At 44.3% G+C, this 26,762-nt stretch overlaps 1 protein-coding gene across 5 annotated transcripts in view; it reads right to left on the bottom strand.

The window, feature by feature from the left end:
* Positions 1-26,762, bottom strand: part of LOC135388537 (transient receptor potential cation channel subfamily M member 2-like) — a 408,615-nt gene that overhangs the window by 14,017 nt on the left and 367,836 nt on the right. For all 5 annotated transcript variants that reach the window (XM_064618137.1, XM_064618138.1, XM_064618136.1 and 2 more), the window contains exons 28-29: positions 12,577-12,672; positions 8,993-9,190 (exon numbers count right to left, since the gene is read on the bottom strand). In XM_064618137.1, coding sequence (XP_064474207.1) covers positions 8,993-9,190; positions 12,577-12,672 — 294 coding nt within the window. The remainder of the gene's footprint in view (positions 1-8,992; positions 9,191-12,576; positions 12,673-26,762) is intronic.

Genomic DNA, 26,762 nt, shown 5'->3' with positions numbered 1-26,762 from the left:
CCTTACACTTTTCCAGCCAACCGCTGCTGGCCTTAAAGTTATCAGAACAAAGCATGTCAGCAAAGTTCATCACTTGACGCTGAACAATGGCACCAGTAAGTGGAACTCTTTTCGACAACATCTCCATGAACCATGTGCAAGTTGCCTTATCCACGTCTTCGTAAGTTGCCAGCTTGAGTCTTTTCCATGTGGTGCTGGTTCCCGAGGCGACAGCCGCAAGGATGCTGTCCTTTGATTTCAGAATCATAGACAGTGAATTCGCTGGAATGCCGTACCTTGCAGCAACATCCTTCTTCCTTTCGCCGTTGCTCATGGCATTGATGATTTCCACCTTTGCATCCATTAAAGAGTCTTCGAATTCGAAGAGTCGCAAATGTTTTAGCCCGGGGATTTAACTGAGACACCCTGTATATATACATTGTGGTTACATATTACAGTCGACCCCCGTTTATCCGGACTTCATTTATCCGGATCCGGCGGTATCCGAACAAAAGGCACGGGAACGGATTTTCATCCATGTATTTTGTTCTCGTTTATCCGTACTTCAGCTTCCGGACTCGGACAAGAATTCCAGGGAACGAAGGTCGAAAATTCTTGTAATCCAGCTTCAGTTATCCTTACTACCGTGAGTAAGAGGAGACGCTGACCCCTCTTCGTCACCCTTTTCGCTGTGTTGGGGTTATTCCCGTCACACGTCAGGGATCTACATTCCTCCGTAGGGGAGACAACCGTGCACGATGACCCCCTTCTCTATTTGTGTGCGTGAGTTACGTTGACCAGTCGAGTCATTTGGAAATATCTCGAGCAACTGTCCGGTTCTAGAGGGGAAAACTTCAACCCGAGGGCCTGCTGCTTACGGCCCGTTGGCCGATGAAGACATTCCCCTAGGTGAGCTGATCCCTGATGCAGAGGCTCACTGCGACTGCCGTAGATGATGCTGCGGTTTCTGACTACGTTGACGTTGATAAGGATGATGACGCGTGTGCAGCTATGACTGATGACGGTGTGATTGCTGCTGTTGCCTCCGATGATGTGCAGCAAGACGGTGCCGATGACGCCAGTGAGAAACAAGGCTCCGACATTGACACTTTGCGTCCGCACTGACATTCTTCGAGCAGCGCAACAGCGTGGCTCAACTCTATGCAATTAGCAAAATTTTGCAGGATTCGAGTGCCTACACTACTATGTAGCAGCTGATATTGACGAGATTTCTGTGTTTTAATTAAACGTTGCTCTGTAGGACGTTTCTATTTGGTCGTGTCATTTATCCGGATGCCCCGGTATCCAGACGATTTCGCTGGGAACGGCACCGTCCGGATAAACGGGGGTCGACTGTATATACAGGGTGTTTCCTTTCATCTGCAACAAATTTTCATAACAAAAGGGGGTTGCCCTACGGCTGTTTTACTTTTGTCATTGGATTACTTGACCGGGCTGCTACTAGGAAACCAATTTTTTTGCTCAATTAGGGGACTAATTAACAGAGATATTTGGATCAACTTTTTCATTATTGACTTTAAGGAGCACATTGCAATTGCAATATTAAAGCCTGATCACCACATGATCCGCTTGAACCACTGATGAAGCACTAAAACAATCTCAGCGTGTGCTATAGACCTAAGTATTTCATCTCGGCCGTCCGCTGGAAACAGAAAGTGATCGCCAAAAGAGTGACGGTTGTTGCGAACTTTCTTTCTTTCTTATTGTTTTCATTTTTCCTAGCCTTAAAGTAGTAGAAAGACGGCAAAGACAACGAAGTGAAAATTGTGATGAACTGTACTTCATCTTCTACTGAAAAGGAATGTTGCTTGGATGTGTAGACACGTTGGCAATTAAACTTTGAGTTATTTTTGTAAAGCAGTCTTCGTTTCGTTTCGACTGGTTTGCCTTTTCTCCACATCTGGTGCCGAAACCCGGGAAGCCCAATCTATCTACCTTGAACGTGACCGATGACCGGGGACGGAGTTGAGGCAGACATGGATCGACTTAGGACAAAGCGAACTGTTCTTCGAGGTCGAAATACACGGGTCATCAATGAAGCGAAGGCCCTGTTGGACGCCGAAGGTGCATCAACTCAGGAACTTACCGAGTGCCTCGAACGTCTCACGCTTTACAACACGGAATTGAGACAGGTAAATTGCTCTTTGGAGCCACTCTTTGAGATCGAAGACCTTGAGCGAGAGCTCACCACCAGCAACGAGTACGATGAGCTGGCCCTGAAGACACTGTCCATGTTAAAGTTTCGTATTCCGCGAGTAACAGAAGTTGCAACTGCTTCTAGTACCTCTTCACCCGTGACCAGTGGAGGTCAGGAAGCCTCATGAGAAAATTGTAGAAGCGGGGCGAAGCTTCCAAGGAAATACCCAGGTACAATGGAGACTTATGCAGTTGGCAACCCTTTTGGGAACAGTTCAGAGATGCAATACACACCAACCGTTCTCTCACTCAGTCAGAAAAATTTCATTACCTTCGAGCCCTTTTGACTGGACCCGCTGCAGCAGTAATTGCAGGGCTACAAGTCACTGAAGCCTGCTACGAGGATGCTTTGAGCCTGTTGAAGAACCGTTTTGGCGATAGAGGGAGAATCGAAAAGGAGTATTTGTCGCGGCTGCGACATCTCCCTACCGTAATTTCTGCAAATGATGTAACATCAATGAGGAAGCTGTACGACTATTTGCAGGCAAACATTCGTGGCCTCACCTCGTTAGGTACTCCTGTCTCCTCCTACGCCACCATGATGAGCGATATCGTTTTAAGGTCGTTCCCTTCGGACGTTGCAGTGGATTTCCACCGTAGGAGAGCAACTCGAACAGATCAGAACAAGCAAGAGACAGCAGAAGAGGAGCTCAACACTATAATCGAATTCTTGAAAGTCGAGGTTGAGAGTCGAGAGAGGAGCATTCCTAGTGGCAAGTCGTCCGCCAATTCTTCAAGGACGTAACAGCAAGATACCGTCAGCGAACGTCCTTCAGACCTCCGCTCACCAGAACGCATGTTTCTTCTGTGGATCTCTGTCTCACCCATCTACACACTGTGACTCGGCCATGAGTCTGGAACGGAAGAAGGAAAAGTTGAAGGCGGCGAGAAGATGTTTCCGCTGCACTTTTGCTGGCCACGTATCGAGAGAATGCCGCAGGAAGGTTAGGTGCACACGTTGTCAAGGGCGTCATGTAACGACTATGTGCGACCCTAGCTGGAAGCCTTCTAAAACGCAAGGAGCAATTGATGAAGCCACTTCTGCAGTCTGTTCCTCGCCAGCCGAATGTAATTCTTCTGACACGACATATCTTCAGACCTTTCGAGCCTGGGCAGTGTCCAGCAACGATTGCCTTTACGTCAGGGGACTCTTCGATAGTGGGAGCCAAAGGTCGTTTATTCGAGAAGACGTCGCAGAGACACTGAAGCTCCCGGTGACAGGAGAGATCGAGATAAGCATCAACGCTTTTGCGAGTACTTCTTCAAAACCAGTGAGGCGAAAACTGGTGCAATTTAAGCTTCGTAGTCAGTTCCACAATGAGGACATTGCTCTGGACGCCATAGTGGTATCTGTGATCTGCAAGGAGATTTTCGTGGCACCTATGCCAGAAGAACGTTTGACACATCTCGAAGTCGACGACATAGACGTAGCCGATGCCGTTATTTATCCAGGAGTTCCGGAAGTGTCGGGTATCAGCGTTTTAGTGGGTGCGGACCAAATATGGCAACTTCCTACCTGAGAAATCAAGAGGTCCAGAGCCAATTGTAACCTCGTCGCAATGAACTCGAAGCTCGGGTGGACGTTTTTGGGGCCCAGCGGTTTACGTGGTTTGGTCGCGAGACAATCAAAAGGTATGGTCTGCGTGCTCCATTCCAACGTCAGGCAAGAATGCTTTCCTTCATCTGCCGACTGGAAAAAGTTTTGGGAGCTTGAAAACATTGGTATTGTGGACGACCTCGAGCCTCCGCACAATAACTCTGTCTTGAATGTTTTCAAGGGATCTATCGCAAGGAACGAGGAACGCTATGAAGTGCGACTTCCCTGGAAGGCAACTAAAACTCCTTTGGAGACGAACTTCGAAGTAGCGAAGACTCATTTGAAAAGGCTGGTCCGTCGACTAAGTGAAAACGAAGAGCTACTTCATAAGTACGACAAAGCTATACGTAGCTATATACAAGATGGACACGCTGAACAAGTCCCCATGAAGAGTGCAGAGTGCCCAGCGATGACGTCTGAATGCATTTATTACATGCCGCATCGCAAAGTCATCAAGGAGCAGTCGTCGTCGACCAAAATTCGGATCGTTTTCGACGCGTCGTCTCACGCCCGCGCTTGCACTTCACTGAACGACCACTTAGAAAAGGGTCCTAAGCTGCACCCAGATCTTCTAGACGTTCTCGTACGCTTCCGGATGAAGTCCGTAGGAATGACCGGAGATATTCAGAAAGCTTATTTACAGATAGGAGTTAAAGAAGAGGATAGAGACTCACTCCGTTTCCTATGGTTCGACGAAATTTCACCGCACTCAGCTACCACAGGAAATGTTGTGGAGTGGCGCATGACCAGAGTGCCGTTTGGTACCACCGCTAGTGCGTTCCTGCTTTCTGCCACTCTCAATCATCATTTTGCCAATACGGGGCAGCGTTTCAAACGGACTGCAGAAATTATGATGAAGTCCTTTTACGTGGATGATCTTGTTTTCGGAGCCGATTCTGCTGTGGATGCTTTACAGCTATACAACGAAGCAAGAATTATCTTGAGCAGTGCGAAAATGGAGTTGAGGAAATGGTCGTCAAATTCTCCAGAGCTACGAGAAAAGTTCCAACAAGACGGGGTAAGCGCCCCTACCCAGCCATTCAATTCCAAAATAAAGGTCCTCGGAATAGTGTGGAACACACAGGACGATTGTCTAGCAGTCGACATCGAGGGCATCCTAAGTTCTGTTTCAAAAAACGGCCAAACAAAGAGAGCGGTGCTACAAACTCTTGCAAGGATTTTTGACCCTCTGGGACTGCTGAATCCATTCACCATAGGAGCGAAGACACTATTTCAAGATCTGTGGAAACATGAAGTGGATTGGGACGAGAAGATGCCAGAGGCCTTCATCGACGTCTGGGAGAGCTGGTGTCAACAGATTTCGAGCATATGGGATGTGGAGGTGGAGGTAAATAAAGGGTGGCCCAGCGTAAAATTCCCTGCCGCCAAAAGGAATGACTGTCTATGATACATGAAGGATTTCCCGTGGAAAGAACAGAAACGCGCGATTCTGTCACACTGCTTTTGACTTTCAAAGGCCCTACCTGAATGTCTCAAACCAAAGGGAGTAAGAAACATGGACTTTGGAATGAAGCAGAGCTAACACTTCAATCAATTGCCCGCTGTGAGTATTTTTTCTTTGCGTAATCGAAAGAAACATGGAGAGCTCACCTTTCGTTTTGCGTAGCAGGCGAGCAGGACTCTCGTATTTACGGAGGGTCGCGTTATAAGCAACAAATGGTAGCTGTTTTAGCTTCAGAAGAGAATTCTAGTACCTTTCGCAGTGGGCAAGCTTAAGCTTGTCCCACCCTACGGTTGGCAATACGAGGATTTCTCAGACTTGTGTCCTTGACAAGATTCTGTTTCTCACTGGAACAATAAAAATGCTGCCATAACTTTGGTGTCATCGCAATTTGATGTAACTTGTGTAAGCACTTGGCGGATGTGCGTGCCAGAAATAGCAAAATAAAACAAATCAATGCAGGGAATTGAGGGAAAGCATTGTCCTCCATGTGTACTTAAACTGTCCTAAATTGGTCCCTGAGAATGGGCGAGGAACAGCCTCGGGGACGTCATCTCATATGGCAAAAGTGTCAGTATTATGACATTCTGAGGATCAGATTTTGACATCCTAGGGATGCCATACCTGTCCCCATTTGACAACCTTAGGATAGCCCTGGGATGACAGTGTGTTCTTGGGGGTACGTTCACCGTTTTCTGCGACCATCGGTGATCATCGAATACTCGCAAGCTACGCCATGCCAAGGCTATAAGTAAAGCATAGAGTTTTGACAGTGAAGGAGAAACTCGAATTGATTCAAGTGATTCAATGAGGAGTGAAGAAGGCAGCACTAGCTCGTGAGAAAGGATTGCCCCTGACCACTGTCTGCACGATCTGGAACTCCAGGGAGAAACTGTGGAACTCCGACCCAGCAGCCAACCTGAAGAGGTGCCGTTTACGTGGACCTTCCTATGCAGATGTCAAGGAGGCATTGGTGTTGTAATTGAAGAAAGCAAGGAGTGAGAACCTGCTTGTCAGTGACCCGCTTATCGTCAAGAAGGCGCAGATTTTCGTGTTACAACTGCGACATTATGACTTTGTGTGCAGCAACGAATGGCTTGCAAGGTTCAAAGCGCGCTACAACACTGTTTCGAAAATGGTGTCCGACGAAAGCACGGAGGCCAACAAAGAAGACACAGAAGCATGGAAGAACGGACAGCTTAGCCAGATCCTGCAAGACTACGATCCTCAGGACATTTTTAACATGGACGAGTCGGCATTATTCTTCAAGTTGCTGCCTAACAGGACACTAGCCTTCAGTGGTGCAATTTGTTCTGGTGGGAAGCACTCGAAAGGTAGGATTTCCACCGCATTTGCTGTGAACATGACTGGAAGTGAAAAGCTCCCGCTACTGGTTATAGGAAAAGCGCCGAAGCCGCGATGCTTCAAGGGAGTAAGACTGCCGTCCAGCGTTCTCTACCACAGCAACGGGAAGGCTTGGATGACTGCTGTTCTGTTCGAGGAGTATGTCCGTCTCCTGGACCGTCATTTTGCCGCAAAGAACAGAAGAGTGGTTGTCGTGCTTTACAATGCATCTTCGCATGTCGAAGTGACCAACCTCACTGCGATTAAGTTAGTCTTCCTTGTCCCCAACACGACATCGTTGTCGCAGCCCCTCAAACAAAGGGGTTATACGGGTCGTAAAGCAGCTGTACAGAAAGAACCTGCTGCGTAGGATGCTCCTAGCAATGGAGAACGGCAAGACCTATTCAATTGACCTGTTGGGTGCCATCCATCTCCTTGCATTCTCCTGGGCTCAGGCGGAGCCAACGACACTGCAGAACTGTTTCAGACACGCCAAGTTCGCTGTGGGTTTGGACAATGACAGTGCTGCTACTATCAGGGTGGACGTTGAAGACACATCCTGCGACAACCGCCTTTCCGAGGTATTGGAACGCCTGGGCTCTGCTGAGAATGTCTCCTTCGGGTCGTTTCGCGATGTGGACAACGATGTTGCAACATCTCCCGGGTGGTCCAACACGGACATCATAGCTGCTGTGGCTCCAACCGTGCCTCCGGAAGACTCCCAGGCTGACGACGACGATGACACGGAGGAGGTAACCGAAGACGAGTCGTGCCCCACTGTTGCGGAAACTGCTAGAGCATTAGACGTTAAGCGCTTGTTTGCATAAGAAAAAAGGACTAATGGAGCAGCTGGCTCCCGGTGTGAAAGACTTCGAAGCCGCGATTCTTGCCGCAAGGTCGGTGCACCGACAATCGAAGATTACAGATTGCTGCAATTCTACGAATTAGAGCACTATTTGGCATGTTTTCTTCCAAAAAACAGCATTTGGGTGTGTGATTCCCTCTCTCAGTACAAAGGTATGTGCTTATCTCGTATTTTCGGATATGCCGTAGTGCCGCTTAAACCGTACTTTTGCTGCGTCCCCGCCAGGTACGGTTTAACGGGGTTTTACTGCATTGCTGCCACTGTAGGGCATGCCGCAAAGAGGCCTGCAATTCACTAAAGTGATTCCTTCTTTCCTAGCAGGAATATTTCAAAGAAGCGTCCCCAGTACATGTATATGAGATCTTTGAGAATTTAAACAGTCATGTCATGTACTTGTGAAAACAGTTTCACAAATCACTAATCGCAGATTATTCAACTTGGGCAATCCAGTTCAGGCATTGTGAAAAGAATGTCAGCATTTGTTGCCAGTATGTTATGTTGATGCTGTGTAACAGTTCTGCAACATCCCTAAACATGTAAAAGGACATAACCAATGCCTTGAGAGTGACACTGCACAAGCAGCAACAAAAAATGGCAACAAATGTTTTGGCAATGTTGGATCAACTCCAAGGTATGCTCTATGAGGGAAGCAACTATCGGTGCATTTAGAAACAAATCACTAAATTTGTCACACTTGGTTTGTAAAGTTGTTTCTTTCCTCTGTGTGCAGTTTGAAGATACAAACAAGAATGGCCATGCTGGCAGTGCTGATTAATTGCACCAAATCAGCTGGTTCTCAATCTGTGACAGATTCCCACCAACTCAAGTTGGCTGGAGGCTTTTCTAAACTTGTGCTAACATTAGAGTCAGCATAAATAGCTGGTGCGTGGGAACAGAACCCTACAAGCTGGTGCATGACTTCTCATGTCACGCAAACAATAAACCTCTACCTGAGAAACCTCATCATGACGTTGGTAGACACACCGAAACCAAAACAGATCGGAAGGGGTGAGCTGGGTTCCACAAATGGGCAATTGTTCGCTGCCTCCTATTGAAAGAAAAGTAGGACCGAAGGTCGCGTCCTATTCAGAGACCATCGTAATCCCCTCAAGACCGTGGCTTTCGGGCGCGACCTTGTTTGCCACTAGCTTTGAACGTAGTTCAACTCCACCAAACTCGTGGCGCTGCCGAACATTATTAGACGTCAGGAAACAGGTAGAGGTCTATTAACAAGTCATGCTATTGCATCAGTATTATGTGGACACATGCCTTTACAATGTTGGGCTGCATAGATATTCTGCTGTCAGTGTGTGGCATTTTGGACAGCCACTACACTTGTAGAACTGTAGTTAGTGGACCCCTAGTGGATGAGAATGTTGTTCTAGTTTTCTGTTGAGTGATTGAAACAATGACGCGTGACAACTAACACTCACCCTAAGGTGTCTTAAACAGAAGCAACTATCGGCTTTTCTACATAGTTTTGCTCTACACACAAACGTATAGGGTTGACTTTCATGATCAAACATACCTGAAATTGTTCCTGTAGATTTTCCCTGGCAGTGAAGTGGATGTGCCATAGTTCCACCTCTCTCCAACAGTGATCAGTATTCATGGGGTCATCCATGTATCCTTGTTGAACTACTTTACATGTGACATTGGGAAGCATTGGTTGCTGCATGTCACTCGGTGACTCATTGTTTTCTGGCAGGCAGCTGTTTTGGAAGAGCTGCACAAGACACACAACACACTCAATCATGCATGTGTCACATCGTGCACATGCAGTACAATAATGTGCTGAAGAATGCAACACTATTTGCAAGAGATGGGAGAGCATGAGGACAATCTGGGAAACAATAAAAAGAGAGAGGTATGATTCATATAAAAGAGCTCATAACAGAGATTCTCAACCACAGCAATGCTAATTTGGCAAAGTCTGTTGTTAAAGCTTGTGAGAAAATTCTTGCAGCATAGTTTAAGCTACTGAAAGTATCCACTTTGAAAATTCTGTAGAGATTATGACGGGTTTGGAAATCTTTCATCGCATGGCTGTGCAAATGATTTCTGCCGGTATCTTGGGGTCACACCAGTGCTCCTTTAAGTACCCCACCCTTTCACCAATCCCCGTCTATTATTAGCTGACAAGGTTTCCTGAAACACCCTGAAGCCGCTCTCTGCTATCTATGCCGGTATCAGGCCTTTATGGCAGTGTCCGACATCAAGAATTTTTACCCTACACACCCGAAAGACTTCTGCGAACGATCTACCTACATGGTGAAGTGGAGTGGCATCGACGACGACAGTAACACAGAAACATTCTACGAAGCCCGAATTTTTCTGTTAGGCTGTAAGTCTATAGCTTACATACGCTAAGTTTGCTGAAATTGGACTGTTACACATTGTAAGTTTGGCAAATGCATGTTTTTACCTTTGTTTCAGTTTCTGAGACTGACGTTCAAGCGAAAGTGAAGAACAGCAGAAGCCTTCGCATTCGAAAAATAATAGAAATGGATTCTTCTGAAAATGAGCATTGTGAAAAAGATGAGCTGCCAAAAAAGATATTTCTTTAGTTGTCTTTTTTTTTTTTTTTTCATTTGGTAATTCTTTGTTTAGTTTTGCACATGGTTGTGTCATGTGCATTATACTGCTAATTAACCGCTCTGCTTTAGGCGAAGAAGAAGAAACAATCATCCCAAGGGACTCCACGAAACCCCGGAAGGAGCCCCTCACGTCAGAGAAATTGCAGGTGGTCAGAGGTATGGCAATGCTGATTACGTTGGTTTAGGTATTTTTAAGGTCACCCTTCCTCTGTGGGTGTGAGGGCAAGAGTGTTTTCTGTTTCAGACTGCTACAGGGGAAGACTCACGAAAGGTGGAATGCCACAGCATATGCTGCCATCCGCACTGAAGGGCCTAAATAGGATCATCAGCAGCAAGATTGCTGATTTGGAAAAGGCAGACAAAAGGCATGTAAACGGAACCATACATATTTCATGACGAAGTGCTTGCGTCTGGTTAACTCGTGTCCTATTCCACAGGAAGGAAACAACGGATAACTGTAGAAGAAGACCTGCATTGCTTGTAGTAAATAAATTTATATTTAAGTTAATCGCACTTTTTGGCACAGCTTTTCTCATGCATGTTGTTTGCCCATCTAGCTTGCACTGGAAGTGTTCCAATTGGACATCCAGTGGGGTATCTGATTAGAACTCTATTGGTGTATCCAACTGGAACTCCAACGAGGTATCCAATTGGGACTACAATGGGGTAACTAATTGGTACTCCAATTAGAACTCCAATTGTGTTTCCAAATGCATCCAGTTGTAATTTGTCCAATTGGAAGTCTAAAATCCTGATTGGCAATCCAATTAGAATTTTAGCTACATACACTAGGGCAGCAAACACAAAAGAATACACCGTCCAACTGAAGATGGCTAGGGATGATAGAATTTGCAAAGGATGAAGCATCAAAATGTAGGATTAAAAACTTTTAATTGGAAAACGAGCTTTCGTGTGGAGTCGACACATCATCAGGTTTACAATAAGAGTATACAGACAGTGGATGCACATATATAATCGAAACAAACAAAAAGGGGAAGAAAAAGAAGGCGAGGGGGTTGCAAGGCACCATGGAACCCATCGGCCTTGTAACCTCCTCGCCTTCTTTTTCTTCCCCTTTTTGTCTGTTTCGATTATATATGTGCATCCACTGTCTACATACTCTTATTGTAAACCTGATGATGTACGTGTGGACTCTACACGAATGCTCGCTTTCCAGGTAAAAGTTTTTAATATGTTGATGCTTCATCCTTTACACACACTAGCTACATCAAAATAAGAAAGGGGAAGCGTAGGGCAGCAGATACAGGGTGTCCCAGCTAACTGTGAACATATTTTTTAAAAATATATATAACACTTTTTCCAAGATGAAATCAATTGCAATATAGCAGGAGGGCGTTAGCAATGTCCAAAGGCAATGTCTTAATTAACTTTCATTAATTAACCTTTTAATTATAAAAGCTACAAAGTTGTCCCAATGAGAACATCTGTTCCTTTCGGTTACCTGATATCGTAGCCGTTTTCAGAACAAAAATCCTGCAAGATAGATAGATAGATCGCCCACAAAAAATTTGTGAAGGAACGCCATTTTTTTCTTTATTTTGTTCATTGCGCATCTTCGCAGACGCGTATTTTCTTCATCCCCAATGTGAGAGGGAGAAAGAGCACACTATCGCCTCTTGTGTCCTGGAAAAAGATTTAAAGGAAACAGAAAATGCAACCCAAGATAAGGCCAGTTCCAATAGAGTCACCCGATACATTTGTTTTTGTTTTGTTTCCGGAAGTTAATGCTCATCTTCGACGCATGAGGTGGCACTGTACTCCTTTCCCCTCTCACGTTGGGGATGAAGGAAATACGCGCTGCGAAGATGCGCAATGAACAAAATAAAGCAAAAAAATGGCGTTCCTTCACGAATTTTTTGCGGGCGATCTACCGAACAAATTTTTGTTCTGAAAACGGCTACGATATCAAGTGACTGAAAGGAACAGATGTTCTCATTGGGACAACTTTGTAGCTTTTATAATTAAAAAGTTAATTAATGAAAGTTAATTAAGACATTGCCTTTGGACTTTGCTAGTGCCCTCCTAGGGAGTGCCCTTCAGCATATGCTATATTGCAATTGATTTCATCTTGGAAAATGTGTTATATATATTTTAAAAAAATATGTTCACAGTTAGCTGGGACACCCATATTAGGGTTACACATATTAGGGTGTATTGTATGTTAAATAAATTCAGTTTTTAGAAGGCGCCATCCCGTGTCTGTCATTGTCTTACGTCTATTCCTTCACAGTATCTCATCTTCAGATATGAACTAACTACCCAAACCTGTACTTCTGGATCCATTATCTGGCTAGCACAGTTTACACTTACATTTGTTCACTACCACACTTTTTCATGTTTGCTTGGGAATGTTTAGGACTGTGGGACAAATACATAACACAAACAGAAAAACTACGTTGTGATTTTGGTGGTTTGCACTAGCAAGCATATCTTTTTGCCTTCATGAACTTCCCTGTGCTTGATAAAATATATTCAGGGTATAAGATGTACTCACCAGAGACACATCTTCTGCACTGGAACAGCCACGCTGATCAGTCCCCTTGAAGAGCAGCTTCATCATCTCATACTTGTGTTCACCTGGAACAAAGTCCTGCAAAGAATAACAAACACACTGTAGCTTTTTGGCACATTCACATCACAAAGATATGGTCGTAATTTTATCACATTATGTGAGCTTTGTGGTCACAGACATGGCATTGTACTCTCTCTTGGCTTAAAATACAGCTCTTTGCTGTACCCTATCATGAGTAGCAAGGAACAACCAAGGCATGAGGGCCTCAGCAGGATAACTGGAAACTTCCCTTATTCTGCATTTTGGTGAAAGTCTTGGAAAATTTTGGTGAACAGTAAAAAACAGCAATTGTGATGAAGACACAAGTTACATTTACAATGTGCTCAATGGAAAAGAAACCAGGATCACACAAGAAGGTCTAACATAGAAATGATAATGCTCATCAAGCTCATTACCTTCCTCATGTGAGCAAAAAGGGGGAAAAAAGCTATCCCAAAGTGATGGCTAGGAGGGGTATATGTGGTTCATGTATGTGGAATGAACACTTCCTATGCATTTGTGACAATAGCTGGTTGAAAGCATGGAGTGGGGACATCTTTGCTCCTCATGGGACCTGGCTTTGGGGGACCTGGATGACAGACAACCTCCTGCATCCTGAAGTAACTGTGCAAGTTATAACTGGTAGTACAACAGCTGCATGCACTGCCAAGACAAATTATTCAATCTGGAAAGACATAGAGCCAAGGCAAGCTCCTTCTTGGGATGACACAAACACATAGAGCCTGGCTCTTGCACTCTCTGGCCTTTTCGTGAATTACTTGCAGGAAATCAAGAGCTTCAGGGAGAATGTACCCAAAGGCACACTGATTGAGCATGCACCGACATAAGACCAATCAACCAACACATACACAAGTGCTTTTGTTGGAAGTTAGTGCTTCTGTACATCTGGCATCTCAGCTCTTGTGTCAGCTGTGGCATCAGAGTTTTTTCGGGTACAACATGTCATATCAATGAGACCAATATTCAACACATTGTTCAGCCTCAGGAAATTCTCTTTCAACAGTTGTATGTAAGAAACCTAGCTACCTTAACATATGTAAATCTAGGGTCAAGCAAAGATGCAAGAATACAAAGTGGAGTCATTTTGTAGTCAGGGAATTTTGTCCTCAAAGATCTTAGCAGGTTCCTGTTGAAAGCTACTCATTACATTTTTAAGCACAAAGGGGAATGACGGCTGAAACGGAAACAGCTGAATACTTCACAATACAGCAGCATTTCATGCTGTAATAATTACAGCATAAATTCAGGCTGTAGCTATAATTGTACACTAGAGCTCAAACAAAACAAGTATTCTGTTACTTTTGTCCTGTTTCTTTGCTGTAGCAGCAAAAAAACAGCAGAATACAGCAGATCCTCATAAACAGTGTTTGTGCTGGAGTCCTGCTGGTTTATTTAACAGCATAAAAAGTAGGACATTGCAGCAGATTTACATCAGCAATGCCTGCATCATATCCGCTGTAGCCTGCAGTTGAGTACATGGACTGGTGTAACACAGCAAGTCACAGCAGGATTTCAGGACATATCATGCAACACAGCTAATCTGCTGTGCTCCTGCTAGTGAACATAGCAGCATAAAAACAACACAATGCAGCAGATTTACATTACCAATGCTTGCAACATATCTGCTGTAGCTTGTAGTGAAGTACAAGGACTACTATAACACAGCAAGTCACAGCAGGATTTCGGGACATATCATGCAGCACAGCTGATCTGCTGTACTCCTGCTGGCAAATAAAGAAATATGCGACTTGAAAGTGAACATATTCGACACAAGTGTGTCTGGTTGGGTGAGAACTATGATAGTAACGGAAATCTCCAACCAAGTTACAGGACGGGGATACCCGACGTTTCGGAGCCAGTTCGGCTCCTTCCTCAGGGAAGAACGCTGCTGCCAACGGCCACTACAGTCACCCCTGAGGAAGGAGCCGAACTGGCTCCGAAACGTCGGGTATCCCCGTCCTGTAACTTGGTTGGAGATTTCCGTTACTATCATAGAAATATGCGAGTACCGTGTTCAGTAAACTTTTCGTCCCAAGCTGTACAGAAGAGAGCTAATTGTTTTCAGTTTTGGAAACCTGGGGGTTTTGAACTTCAAGCACCGAACAGACTCTGACGTGTATTGGAAAGTGTTTCATAAAGAAAACCGCGATTAGGGGAAAATGAATAAAAAAGGGATTTCCCTTTTTTTACTTATTTTCCCCTAATATTGGGCTTTCTTTATGGATATCTGCCACCAGCTCAGTTGCTTGCTATCTTTTTTATTGACAAGTGTTTGTTTAATCGTGCTGTGTATTCCTCTCATGTCCGTGGATATTTTATTCATATCAATGCATTTAGCCAAGCTACTAGTGGCTGCAACCAACAGGTTCACCCTGTCACTCTCCTTGTTGTAAATCATGCACTCGAAACGTATACTCTCTCTGAAGCACATAACAAAATAACTATTTGAACAGTTATTATTTTACTCACCAGGTATACCACAAGAATTATATTTTTCATACGCTTTTTATCTTTTCACTTGGGAACATACCAAACAACCAAAGCAGGTCGGAGGCAAATATCTACCTGTGGCAAGACAAGTGTGAAGCTCATTTGGCCATGGTAACAACAACAATAACACCTCTCAGAGTTCTAAAAATCCTCTGGGCATGATTTATCGCCCAACTTAGCCACTGCGATCTTGCATCCAGCACCCCTCTGGGGAGTGGGGCAAAGTCCACCCCTTAGGAACGAATCTGCATACACCAAAACACTGAAACATATTTTATGTTGAGTCTCAACAGGGAATAACTTGCTTGTTGCCAATCAACTTTTCTCGCAGGCATTGACAATCTTTGTAATGTATTGTTTTGCACCAACGTCTACGTATACACATTTCGTCTCAATTCTTTGCCTTGTTCAGCTCTATAAAGCAGAAATGTTGTCTTGCAATAACGTGCATATACTGAAACCAAGCTTTGACCAGAAGATCATGTAGCGTCCTGGAAGAACTTCTTTAAGACATGGAATGCTGTAATAAAGCAACCAGTTCTTCCATTTCTGTGCTTTCCAGATTTTGTACATCTCAAGTGTACGTGGCAGTCTGTACACTTCACTCGGTGCACAAATTTTGCACAATGTATTATTCAGTTTTTCACGTGCCCTTGGCCCAAGATGATAGAGGCTCTGCAGTCCACAGTACCACAAAAGGGTGACCTGCCGTACCACTCCAAGGCAAACAGCGTGCATATAGTCAGGCATGAAGCCTGAAACAATTTGAAATAGTGGTAGGTTCAGGAGTGGTGATGGTCCCTTCACCCCATTGTACACCTTGCCTGTATTGAAAGCAATTTCCATATGGTTCAACATGTCATCATCTGTCCTGCGACTGAACTGTGGCTTTCGAGCTGTGTACTTCAGAGTATGATTTACAATTTCACCTGGGTGTAGGCCGAAAGAACAGCCAAACCTTCCATTGAAGCGCTTGATGTTTTGTAGTAGAGGACGTGCTACGGAGTCTACACAACAGCACCCAGCTGCAAGCGTATTGGTGACGATCTCTCCACATCTGCTCCATTTGACACCCTCATAGAAGAGATGCCTGGCCTGCTGTACAAATTCTTGCAAAAACACATGCATCGCTGGATCTTTTCTTCCCACCCATATTCCTGACAGAATGACATTCTTGAATCATTCAAGAGGAGGTAACTCATAATGTAAATTGGCCACACAGAAAGTCCAGAAGATTTAAATGAGGGGCAACCATCTGTGTTAAATGTGTATGTGAGGTTGTTCACACTCTCCAAGAACCCTTGGGAATACAGTTCATGATACAGGGACCCATTTAGAATGTCTGTTATGATGGAACTGTGCATGTCTGGCCTCAAAAGGAGGTGTCCGATCTGCTCAAGAATTCTCGATTTCTTGATGGACGTCAATTGTGAGCAAGTAGGAGTCCTTTGACTGCACACGCTTGCATGTTTTGCATTTCATTTCCTTGTCAAGATCTGTACCAGTCTGGGTAACATCGTTACAATAGTCACAACAATAGTGACGTTTGTAGGATCCCACAAGACCGCAAACTGCTTTATCAAAAAAATGCATTGACCGCGGAACTGCACCTCTTCCAAGGACGCAGTTAACAAGCTCGAGGCGATCTCTTATGACTGCCTTGGCAAGAGAGTGTGGCACAATGAATGCTAGTAGCATAAAAAAGATATCTAGATCACCAGTCTGGCATTGAGCTTGATTCTGCACCAGCTATGGTATCGTGCGCCACACGAGAAGATTCACTGGGGTGATTTGTGCCTTCAAATTCCTCACAGCTGTCAAAATCTGTGGTAGATTGTCAGACGGTCAGAAAGTGTAGAGGCATCCTTGATTGAACCGAAGAGGTCTTCACGGGTGCTTTCTCGCGCTGTTTCTCCGCTCAGCAAAGAATGTTCCGGATCATCATTAAGTTCACTTCTGTCCTCTGTCGCAGGAAGAATGCAGGCATCCATGCAGTCCCAATCGCAAACATGACAATCCTCTCGACGTGATGACCGGGAAATTTTGCACTGTGCATTGCGAAACGTTCATTTGCCAAGTAACATGTAGATGCGCGGAGAGCTGCTGCATTATCATCGCTGGTTCCACTACCCGAAGGTACTTCTGTATTACTGGTGCTCTCCCATATTCCACTTCGTTGGACGCCTTGTTCACGGCTCCATGTTCCACGTGTAGGTGCAACACTGAAAGCTTCGCTGCTCCGATTATAGTATTGTTTGTACTTCGGCACTGCGCAAGGAACTTGTACAAGGCATGCGCCACATCGAACTAAAAGCTAGCGTAACCAGCCTGAGTACTAACGAGGAAAACAAAAATTGCAACCACGTAGTCAAGTCGCCAACGTGACGCGTGCGAGGGAAAGGAAAGGCGGAAAGGTTCATGGTAAGTCAGTCAGTGCGGAGGAGAAACAAAGAAGGCCTCCTCCCCGCTGGAGGGATTATCTCCCTTTCTCTTAACTTGCCCGTGTTCCTGAATGTTCCTTCCCATCTTCACCGGCCACTCTGCGCCATACTAGAGCCGTGACTCTACGCATAAAGAAACAAGGCTATTGGCACGTGGCTGTTTTGTAGGTGTTTGGTCGGTCATGTATGCAGGTACCTAGACTCAGGTGAACGAGAAGTTGTCCCAGTAAGTCAAATTCGGCGATTTTCACCGCGATCAGTAACAGATTTTAGCGGCACAAAAATATATTGGGTATATTGGATGCCAAAAAATAGCAAAGACGGAAACGTGGAGGGCTGTTACAAAGCGCATGTTCTTCTGATGGAAGGTAAGTGGTACAGATGTGCACTGAGATGTATGAACGTGGCTATGCTGCTAAGGGTCATTCCATGCCAATTGTCCCAAACACTGTGCTCGACCATCCCCAATTTCGCTGCCAAAACAAAAAGTGTTTCGATGAAACTTTGTAGAATAAACGTTCAAGGGGCATACTATCGAATGCAATTTGTTTCATATTTTCATCAGGACCACCTGAGTGTGCAATTGACTGTTGAATATGTGATAAAGAGCACTATTTCCAAAATTCCTCATTTTTTTCTGCATACTCTTCCAAGTCTACGCGCCTCAAAAGATTTTTAACACATTCTGTGCCTCTTATGTACTGGCGCTAAAGAGTTTAAACATATATGAAAAAAATTGCAGAGTACTGTAGAAAATTCAAAATTTCCTGAAATTTTAGTTTTCTCGAGGCATACACTCTAGGTAAATATGTGTCCGTAATCCTTGGACGGGTCCTGGCATGAGGTATTATATGCTTTACCTTCACGCAGGAGAGATTTGGTTGGAATTTGCGAAAAAACTATTTTGTCGATTTTTTGCTTTTTCGGCAGATGGGTTACATGTCCCTTCGCAATATTCAGGAGGTTGTCACGCCGCAAGGAAAAAAGAAACGTGGCAAAAAAGTAAGCCGGGAGGGCATTGGCTGCATGGGAACAATCAACCACTATTTATTTGTAATAAATTGGGATGGTGGCGTGTAATGTCTAGGACAATTGGCACGGAATGACCCTATAGGCAACATAGAACTATTCAACTATGGTCTTATTGTGACATACTCTATGTCCAGAAACGGAGGAAGCAATTAAAGCAAAGATCAAGCATGGACGGATCCGTGTACCAAAGCTCATCAGCTCCGCTAGTGAGACCTCCGACTGGTCTGCCAGTGATATTGAGGTGGAGCAGGAACAGGTTACCACATATTCATGCAGTACAAACATGTGTGTGTGTGTGTGTAGTTGAAAGTTTCATGGTGGACGGGCAGCTGAGGCAACAAAGCATGCACACACATTCATCAATGATGAATGTGTGCAAGGTAATTTAATGGATTCATGAGCTGTTGTTTAACATGGCATAAAATATATGGAAACTTTTAAATGGCCCAGTAGATTTCAACCTGACGATGTTGATGAGTGTATTTGTAAAATATAAGAGTGAAAAGGTCTTGAAATTTTTGTACAGTCTACTTATTAATGTAGTGGAACTACAAATTTGAGGAGATTGACGTGTGGCACAATTGGTTCAGCACTCAATGAAGGAGAAGGGTAATAAGAGATGTGATGTCAATAACACAAATCCAGGGATAACATTCACATATAAAGGACATAATATGCTTAAGTGAGGGGTTGCTCCAGTCATGGGTAAGTTATTCTTAAAAATATTAGCAAATGGCAACTGAATTACAGTTACTCATTTCAAATTGTAACTATAGTTACAGCTACAGTAACTCCACAGTTGCTTCACGGCGCTAACACAGAATAAAAAAAAAGCCACAGTACCTACCTACAGTAACCACATCGAAGTAACTTGGTTACCTTACAGCTACATTTTGCAGAAAAGGGCTGCGGAAATGAAACTCAAAAAATTTATTTGGGCAACACTAAATTCCAACCACAATTATCCCACATGCTTGGTGCAGAAGGAGTTGCTTCTCAAAGTTGTTGTCATTGAACTGCCACTACTTCAAGCCAAGTACATCTCTTCCAACACTAACCCATCGTTCAAAAGGTGCATTCAAGGGAGTGCCTGTATTAAATTTGACAAACATGGTCTTCATGACTGGAATATTGTCCAGAGCACACAAACCATTGTGGAAAATATGGCACAACCTGATTAGTCAGTTTCATTTTACAGTTACTTTAACCAGAATTCGTAGTTCTAGTTAGAAGCTACATTCGGAGAAAAGTAAATAGTCACAAGTTACTAGTAATTTATTGACTACGCCAGACTAAGCCGCAGCACGCATAAACTTAATTTATGCATGCTACCTTGTTCTTTCTGTTGCGCAGACACAAGACAGACTACGTGTCACCGTAACGAAGAACACATGGCAGAAAATCATGTCTGCGAAACGTGGGGAACTTTCAAGTAAACAAGCGGTAAGCATATGCATTGCTGTCCATGTTGAGACAACAAGGGGAACTGTACCACATTTACTCAATCCTCAAGGGGCCTCTTTTCAAAAAAAGGAAGTCTTTGAAATGAAATGGGGTAAATACATAGTTAAGTAGTTCACTGGAGCTCTTTTACTTTTCACAGCCAAAACTACCGATAGTGCGGAAGCACACTGTGTGCGCCGACACACGGTCAGAATCATCAGATAGGGAAGATGGAATATCACTACAGCCCTCCGCTTCCAGTGTATGGACCTTTTGCTGGTGTATTTTTTTTGCTTACTGTACCAGTAGTGCACTGAATTTAATTGCTGCATTTGTTTTCCGATTAGATGTCCAGTGCAAATGGACGAACAAGTTCTGATAAAGCTGCAGTGATGAGTGATGGGTGCCAGGGGGTATGTGTGCATGAGTTATTGTTATGCTTAGGGTTTTTTTGACAGACTATGGGAGTTTTATATGACCTGAAATGTGTCACCAACTGCATTTCTTATTGTAGTGGTCAAAGCCTGCTTATAAAGACAGAAACATGCAAAAGAAGTACCATAGGGTACTGAGCAAGTATAGAAAATTGAAGAAGGAGGTGAAGGAGTTGCGAGCACTAAACAGGGCCCTGCAGCAGAAACTGATAAGCAAGGGCAGCTCTTCTACCGGTTGGTATTCATGACAGCCTGCTTCCTCATAGTAGTCTTGCAGAGTGTCTGATGAATGTCTCTCTTCTACAGAGTCAAGACAATTGTTCATTTCAGAGGACTTGGAGGAGGTGAGACAGAATTTTCCTTTCCCTTAAAAACACTCTGCACAGTAAACAAAATGTTATTGTGGCATGCATTAATAAAGTCATTGAAAGCGGAGAAGCCACCTGCAAAGTTTGTTTTGCCTTGAGTGATTCAGTTTAGAAAACGTATAGTCCTCTGTGTAGAGCTCCTAAGAATTGGCCAGGTTCTGGTTTGATAAATCCATGCAATACAGGTTCATATTGGCAACGGAGTCTCGATTCCTACACAAACGCGGAATTCCTTCCTGACCTCGATCCACAATGGACAGCAAGTTTATACGAAATGCATGTTCCGCTGTGTGGGGTGACGATGTCCTCCGTGAAAGGAGTGTGAAGGGCCTCAGATGCGACACCATACAAGATGAACATGCAAAGCTGCCATTGACACCACAGAAACTGGCAGCAGCACGTGGTGTGTACTTTGTTGTGCATAATTCCTCTTTCTTGGTCCCATATGTATTGATAGAAAATGTACTGAATTGCCTGATTCCTGAGTGGTCCACGATTGCATGGTATGTATACTTTCCAGGTGCATACCATTAATATGTACGGCAGGCGAATGCAAGACAGGATGTGAAGGCCCCTCTGCTCAGCGACACAGTATTTAACAGAATCGTCGGTTATAAGATTCGGTATATTTGCAAAAAAAAAGTCAGTCTAGTATTTCTGAATGTTGAGTGCACAATAAATGATATACTGAGAAAATTACAGTGCTTTTATATGATGTCAGCTGTGACAGTACAATTGTGTTAATAACCTACAGCATATGTACAGCAGAAAAGCTGTACAGTGCAGAAGTGCAGCAAAATACAGCACAATGCAGCAGGAATACTACTTGCAGCAGAAGTGCAGCAAAATACAGCAGGATAGCTATAGAAAGTAGAATTACAGCACAATGCAGCAGGAACACCATTTGCAGCAGAATTGCCACAAAACACTGCAGGGCTGCTGTACACAGCAAAGCGTCTGAATTTCCGGCATTCTTGCTGTATCCTGCTGTGTTAAGTTTCATCAGTTTCATCAGGGATATATATCGATCGACTGCTGGAATAAAATTGCCAAGACTTGGCTCACTGGTCCTTTCATCAATTTTAGTATACATGTAGTTTGGTAGAGATGCTGTCACACCCTGGGGATGATGACAATGGTAAATCTTCAATAATCTTTAATACTCCACAATGAGACATTCTGATTGGACCTAATGGCTCACCGTATATGCTTATTACTGGGAAGGATATGGTGCATTCTCACGAGTGAAAATCGCGGAAAAGTGCTCACTGAATTTCTCAGCAGTTTCATAGCCCGTAAGAGCCGAATATTGTTGATCCACAAACACCGGCCCATCCGTGCTCATCTGCACCTTTACAACAGACCAAAATTCTTTAGGGTTGGAACTTAACATATTGCGGAGGTCGTTATTATAAAACTGACATTTAGCATTGTCTACAGACAGTTTGAACTGTCGAGCAGTGCTATAATATTTAAGCCATAGAGTTGTACTCTTTGATTGCTTATAGCTTTGCAATACATACATTTCTTTTTGTTGCTTAACCTTTTATGTTCAGTGCAAACCATGGACTTCTTGTTGAGGATGTGACAACTATTCTTGGAATAAACTTCTTAGTGCATTCCTTGGCATTAGCCCTGTTGTAATCGCATATATATTTCAGAACTTTTTCATTTCGAACTACATTATATTTCACTGTGATAATAGCTGGTCTATGATCACTAATTCCTCTAGTACATCTACATGAGTTACTTTTTCTATACTTGAGGTGAGAAAAATATCTAATATAGCATTTCCACGTGTACTCTCCTTTACGACTTGTTCCAAGCTAGATTGTTCGCATGGATCGATGACTTCGATGACTGGATTTCGACTTAACGGGGAAGGTCTCTTAGTTTGCCAATCAATGACAAGGAGGTTAACGTCCCCGCAAGATCTACAGAGCTATTGGGGAAACAACACTGGATATCCTGCATACAAATACTTAAATTACAAATGAACTCAGAATCAGCATCAGGAGGACGATAGCAGGACCCAATAATAACAAAGAAATGTAGCACCTTCATCTTTACAACCACTATTTCGAGATAAGCGTTAACATGTATGTGCTGTGCAGTTAAGTTTTTGCGAATTGCAATTAAAACTTTGCCACCGTGTCTCAGGGTTCTACGTTTTCTAAAAATATGGAACTCCTTACTGAGCAGCAGGTAACAGTTGTTTATTGTTTCATCTAACCAGGTTTTCGTTCCAATCAATACATCAGCACAACATGTTGTATCTGCAAGTGATACTGTAACTTCTTCGACAGATAACAGACTTCGGAAATTCAAAACAAGAAATACAAGTTACGAACATTTAGGCACAGTAGTACCTTGCTGTCACGAATCACCTGCACATGTCTGACACAATCTTGCAGAACACTGGATGCATTACGCTTAGCCTCTACTACCTGCGAGGAGGATTATAATCAAATACGAACGTCTTATCATATACGAACAACTTGTCAAATACCAGACGTACTCTTCTATTTTCTTGATGGACTGATTTACCAAACTCCCACAAAGTTTTACAAATACCAGGTATACGCTGTTAGTAGTCCTCCTCAATCCGACTTTGGGACTGGGAACATTTATTAACTTCGGTGCGCTATGCAAGACCGTTTGGCGTTGCTTATAGTTGCAAAACTTTACAATGATTGGGTGGTGGGTAACATGCCCTTTCTTTTTACCTAATCTATGTGCCCTCTCAATCTCGCCAAGGGGGATTTCCAGATGATCAGTAACAAACTGTCTAATATACTTTCCGTGTCAGACCAAGATTCAGATGACAATTCAGAATACCTTTAAAAACAAGGCTATTTCTCCGCATCTGATTCTCCAGCTTACCAACACTATGAAAACATAGGTTGACTTCCTCTTGAATAGCAGGTACCACTTTGTGGAACCCAATGATATCAGTGCGGATTTCATTGAAGCTATCTCTCATTTCAGTGATGGTTTGCGCGATGCTTTCAAGTTTTTGTACCCGGTCAGGCAAATCAGTTATACTCTTTGCTATGTCTTGGCTGTGCAGTGTTTTCACGCTGGTTCTTTGCAACACTGGTTAATGGTTACTGGTTAATGAGTCAATGGCGAGTCAATATAAGAGTGAACCTAAATCAAGAAAAAAAAAATCCTTTGGAGGGCGAGTCCCTTGTAGCCCAGGCTTCTAAAACCAGATGAGTGTTTTAGGAATTATTCTGCATCAGTATACAAAATGTCGTTGTTGTGCAACGCTGCGTTTGGCTTCTGTTAATTTTCTTTGGAGACCAAAGGCCTCTTTCGTAATGGCCGATTTACACGAACAACGTGCAGCAGTGAAATTTTCTTTCCTGTTGGGCAAAAATATGGCAAAAACAGCTGTCATGATACAGATGGCTTACATGAAAGCTGCTCTGAGTAAAACACAATTTTACAAATTGTTTTCTCGATTTAAACAAAGCAAAATGTTGAGTGATGATCAGCCTCGCACTCCGACCAGCCAGACTGAACTTGTGAAGTCGACAGGGGTGTTGTCGATGTCAGCGCATTTTATCGGAAGATTTGGTCCATGAAATGAATCGCAGCAAAATTTGCGCCTCACCTGCTCATGCCTGAAAGAAGAGACAATCGCTTAGCTGCGTGCCATGCTTTGAAGGAGCAGCTGGAGGCTGCCCTGATTTTCCTTCCAAAGACATAACTGAAGATGAACCTTAGTGCAACGGTTATGACCACGAAATGAAACAGCAATGCAAAACTGCAACTTCCCACAATCCAAGAAAGCACGACAAATGAATTCACATCAAAACCGTGATAATCTGTTTGTGATGTTATTGTGTATGGTGGTCAGTCAAAGCGACCATCACCAAAGGTTGGGAGGTACTAGCGTGACACGATCAGGAATTGTGACACAGTACCATCACAAATTATTGCATCCGCTACAGAATGAGGCAGTGTGGCACGGTCGGAATTTGCAAACCGGTATCCAGTATGGAGTTAGAACATTTGGTGCAAGTTGGTAAAGGGTTAGGCCGCGCAAGTCGTGAGTCAGTAAACGGCCAGATTCAGCCAAAGTAAACGGCCAAAGTCCCGCCCGGCTGATCCATTGAGGATCGTGTCCATGGCATTCGCAATTCCCTTCCATAACACAGAAATGCCCAGGAGTATCTTGTTATTGCGCTTTCTGAAATTCGCAATGCAAATGAGATTTCGGCGAGAAGCTTATCCCAGCTGGAGTGGTTTTCGCAGTAGGCCATGATGCCCTGCTTCACCAGCGCGTTGTGTCTCTCGACGGTCTGACCGGCCAGCCTATACGGCACAGTGTGCCTGTCGACGATGCCCCAGCGACACATCATTTGTTTCCAGATTTTGCTTACAAACGGCTTGCAGTTGTCACTGGAAATGCTGTTGGGGACACCATGTGTGCAGAATACCTCGATGAGCTTCTCCACAATGGCTGGTGATGTCTGGAAATGAAGCGGGAACAACTCTACGAACTTGGTGAATTTATCCAACACCACTAGGATGTACTTGCGGCGACGTGATGTTGTCGGCAGGGGGCCAATTATGTCCACACTGAGCTCGGCCATTGGGGCTGTGGCCCAGCTGCTGGACATCATTCCCATGGGTTTTCGGTGACGGGGTTGAATTCTCTGACAGGTCTGGCAGGCCATGACGTAGTGAGATATACCACTCCTCATGCTCAGCCAGAAATGATTATTGCAGATGTGTTTGAAGGTCTTGTAGAACCCATTATGTCCACTCAGGGGATGATCATGCCCCAACTGTAACACCTCGATTTGTAGATGCAGGGGGACCCACACTGCTCGGCTGTTGCCACTGATGTGCCACAGTACTCCATGTGCATCGACCTCGGTGTCCTCTGCTAGGTCTTTGACCTTCTTGGCTTCATTACAGTCTGCAGGGAGGCCTTCTTTAGTGATGAAGTTGTGGATGTTCCTGAGCAAAGGGTCCTTCAACTGTTCTGCCGACAGGGCTTGTGGGTCAGTGAAGGTAGAAATAACAGTATCTTGTACAGCTATAGCTTCTTCAAACTCTATGGAGTTCTCTGGTTCTACTAACTCGATGGGAAACAAATCCTCTGCAACTGACTACACTGCTTGAAAACTAGACTCTCCAGGGAACCGGCTCAAGGCATCGGCAGGAATGCTAGCTTTCCCTCTGCGGTGCTTTATAGTACAATTGAAACCCTGCAGGCGCAGGACCCACCGTCCTACTCCGCTCGAAGTTTGTTCAGTGAGGAACATCCAGGCCAGGGAAGCGTGGTCGCAGTGTACCTCAAATTGTGTGAGCTCTACATACAGGCGAAATCTGTCAAGAGCCCATACCACTGCGAGACACTTCCACTCTTGCACTGTATAGTTCCTCTCAGCCTCTGTTAACGCCCTGCTGATGAAGGATCCAGGCCGTAGGACTGCTGCAATGCCCTCTCCGCTAGCATCTATCTCGACCACAAAGGGACGGTTGAGGTCCGGTAGGCTTAGGACCGCTCCCTCGGACTGCTGGAACTTGAGGGCACTGAAAGCTGCTTCCTGGTCTTGTCCGCAGTTCCACACAGTATCCCTTCGTAAAAGCGAGGTCAAAGGCTTGGCAATGTCTGAGTAGCTGGGGATAAAGTTACGGTAATAGCCGGTTAAACCGAGGAATGCCTGCAGGTCTTTGTCGGTCTGTTTTCAGGTGCTTCAGCATTCGTGAAACTTCATTGCTGTTGGGTGTAGTTCCCTCCCATCCCTTGAAATGCTACTGGTGGAGCACATCCTGTACGTAGGGGAGGCTGAACAGATGATGGAAGCAAGGGCCATGAGTATGCCTGGGGTCCTCCGTACCAAGGACTGAAGGATTGAACACTTCCCTGGTGCTCCACA

This window comes from Ornithodoros turicata, chromosome 3 (assembly GCF_037126465.1).
Source record: "Ornithodoros turicata isolate Travis chromosome 3, ASM3712646v1, whole genome shotgun sequence".
Classification (NCBI taxonomy): Eukaryota; Metazoa; Arthropoda; class Arachnida; order Ixodida; family Argasidae; genus Ornithodoros; species Ornithodoros turicata.
The sequence above is the reverse complement of the archived record's forward strand: the minus strand, read 5'-3'. Positions and strand labels throughout refer to the sequence as shown.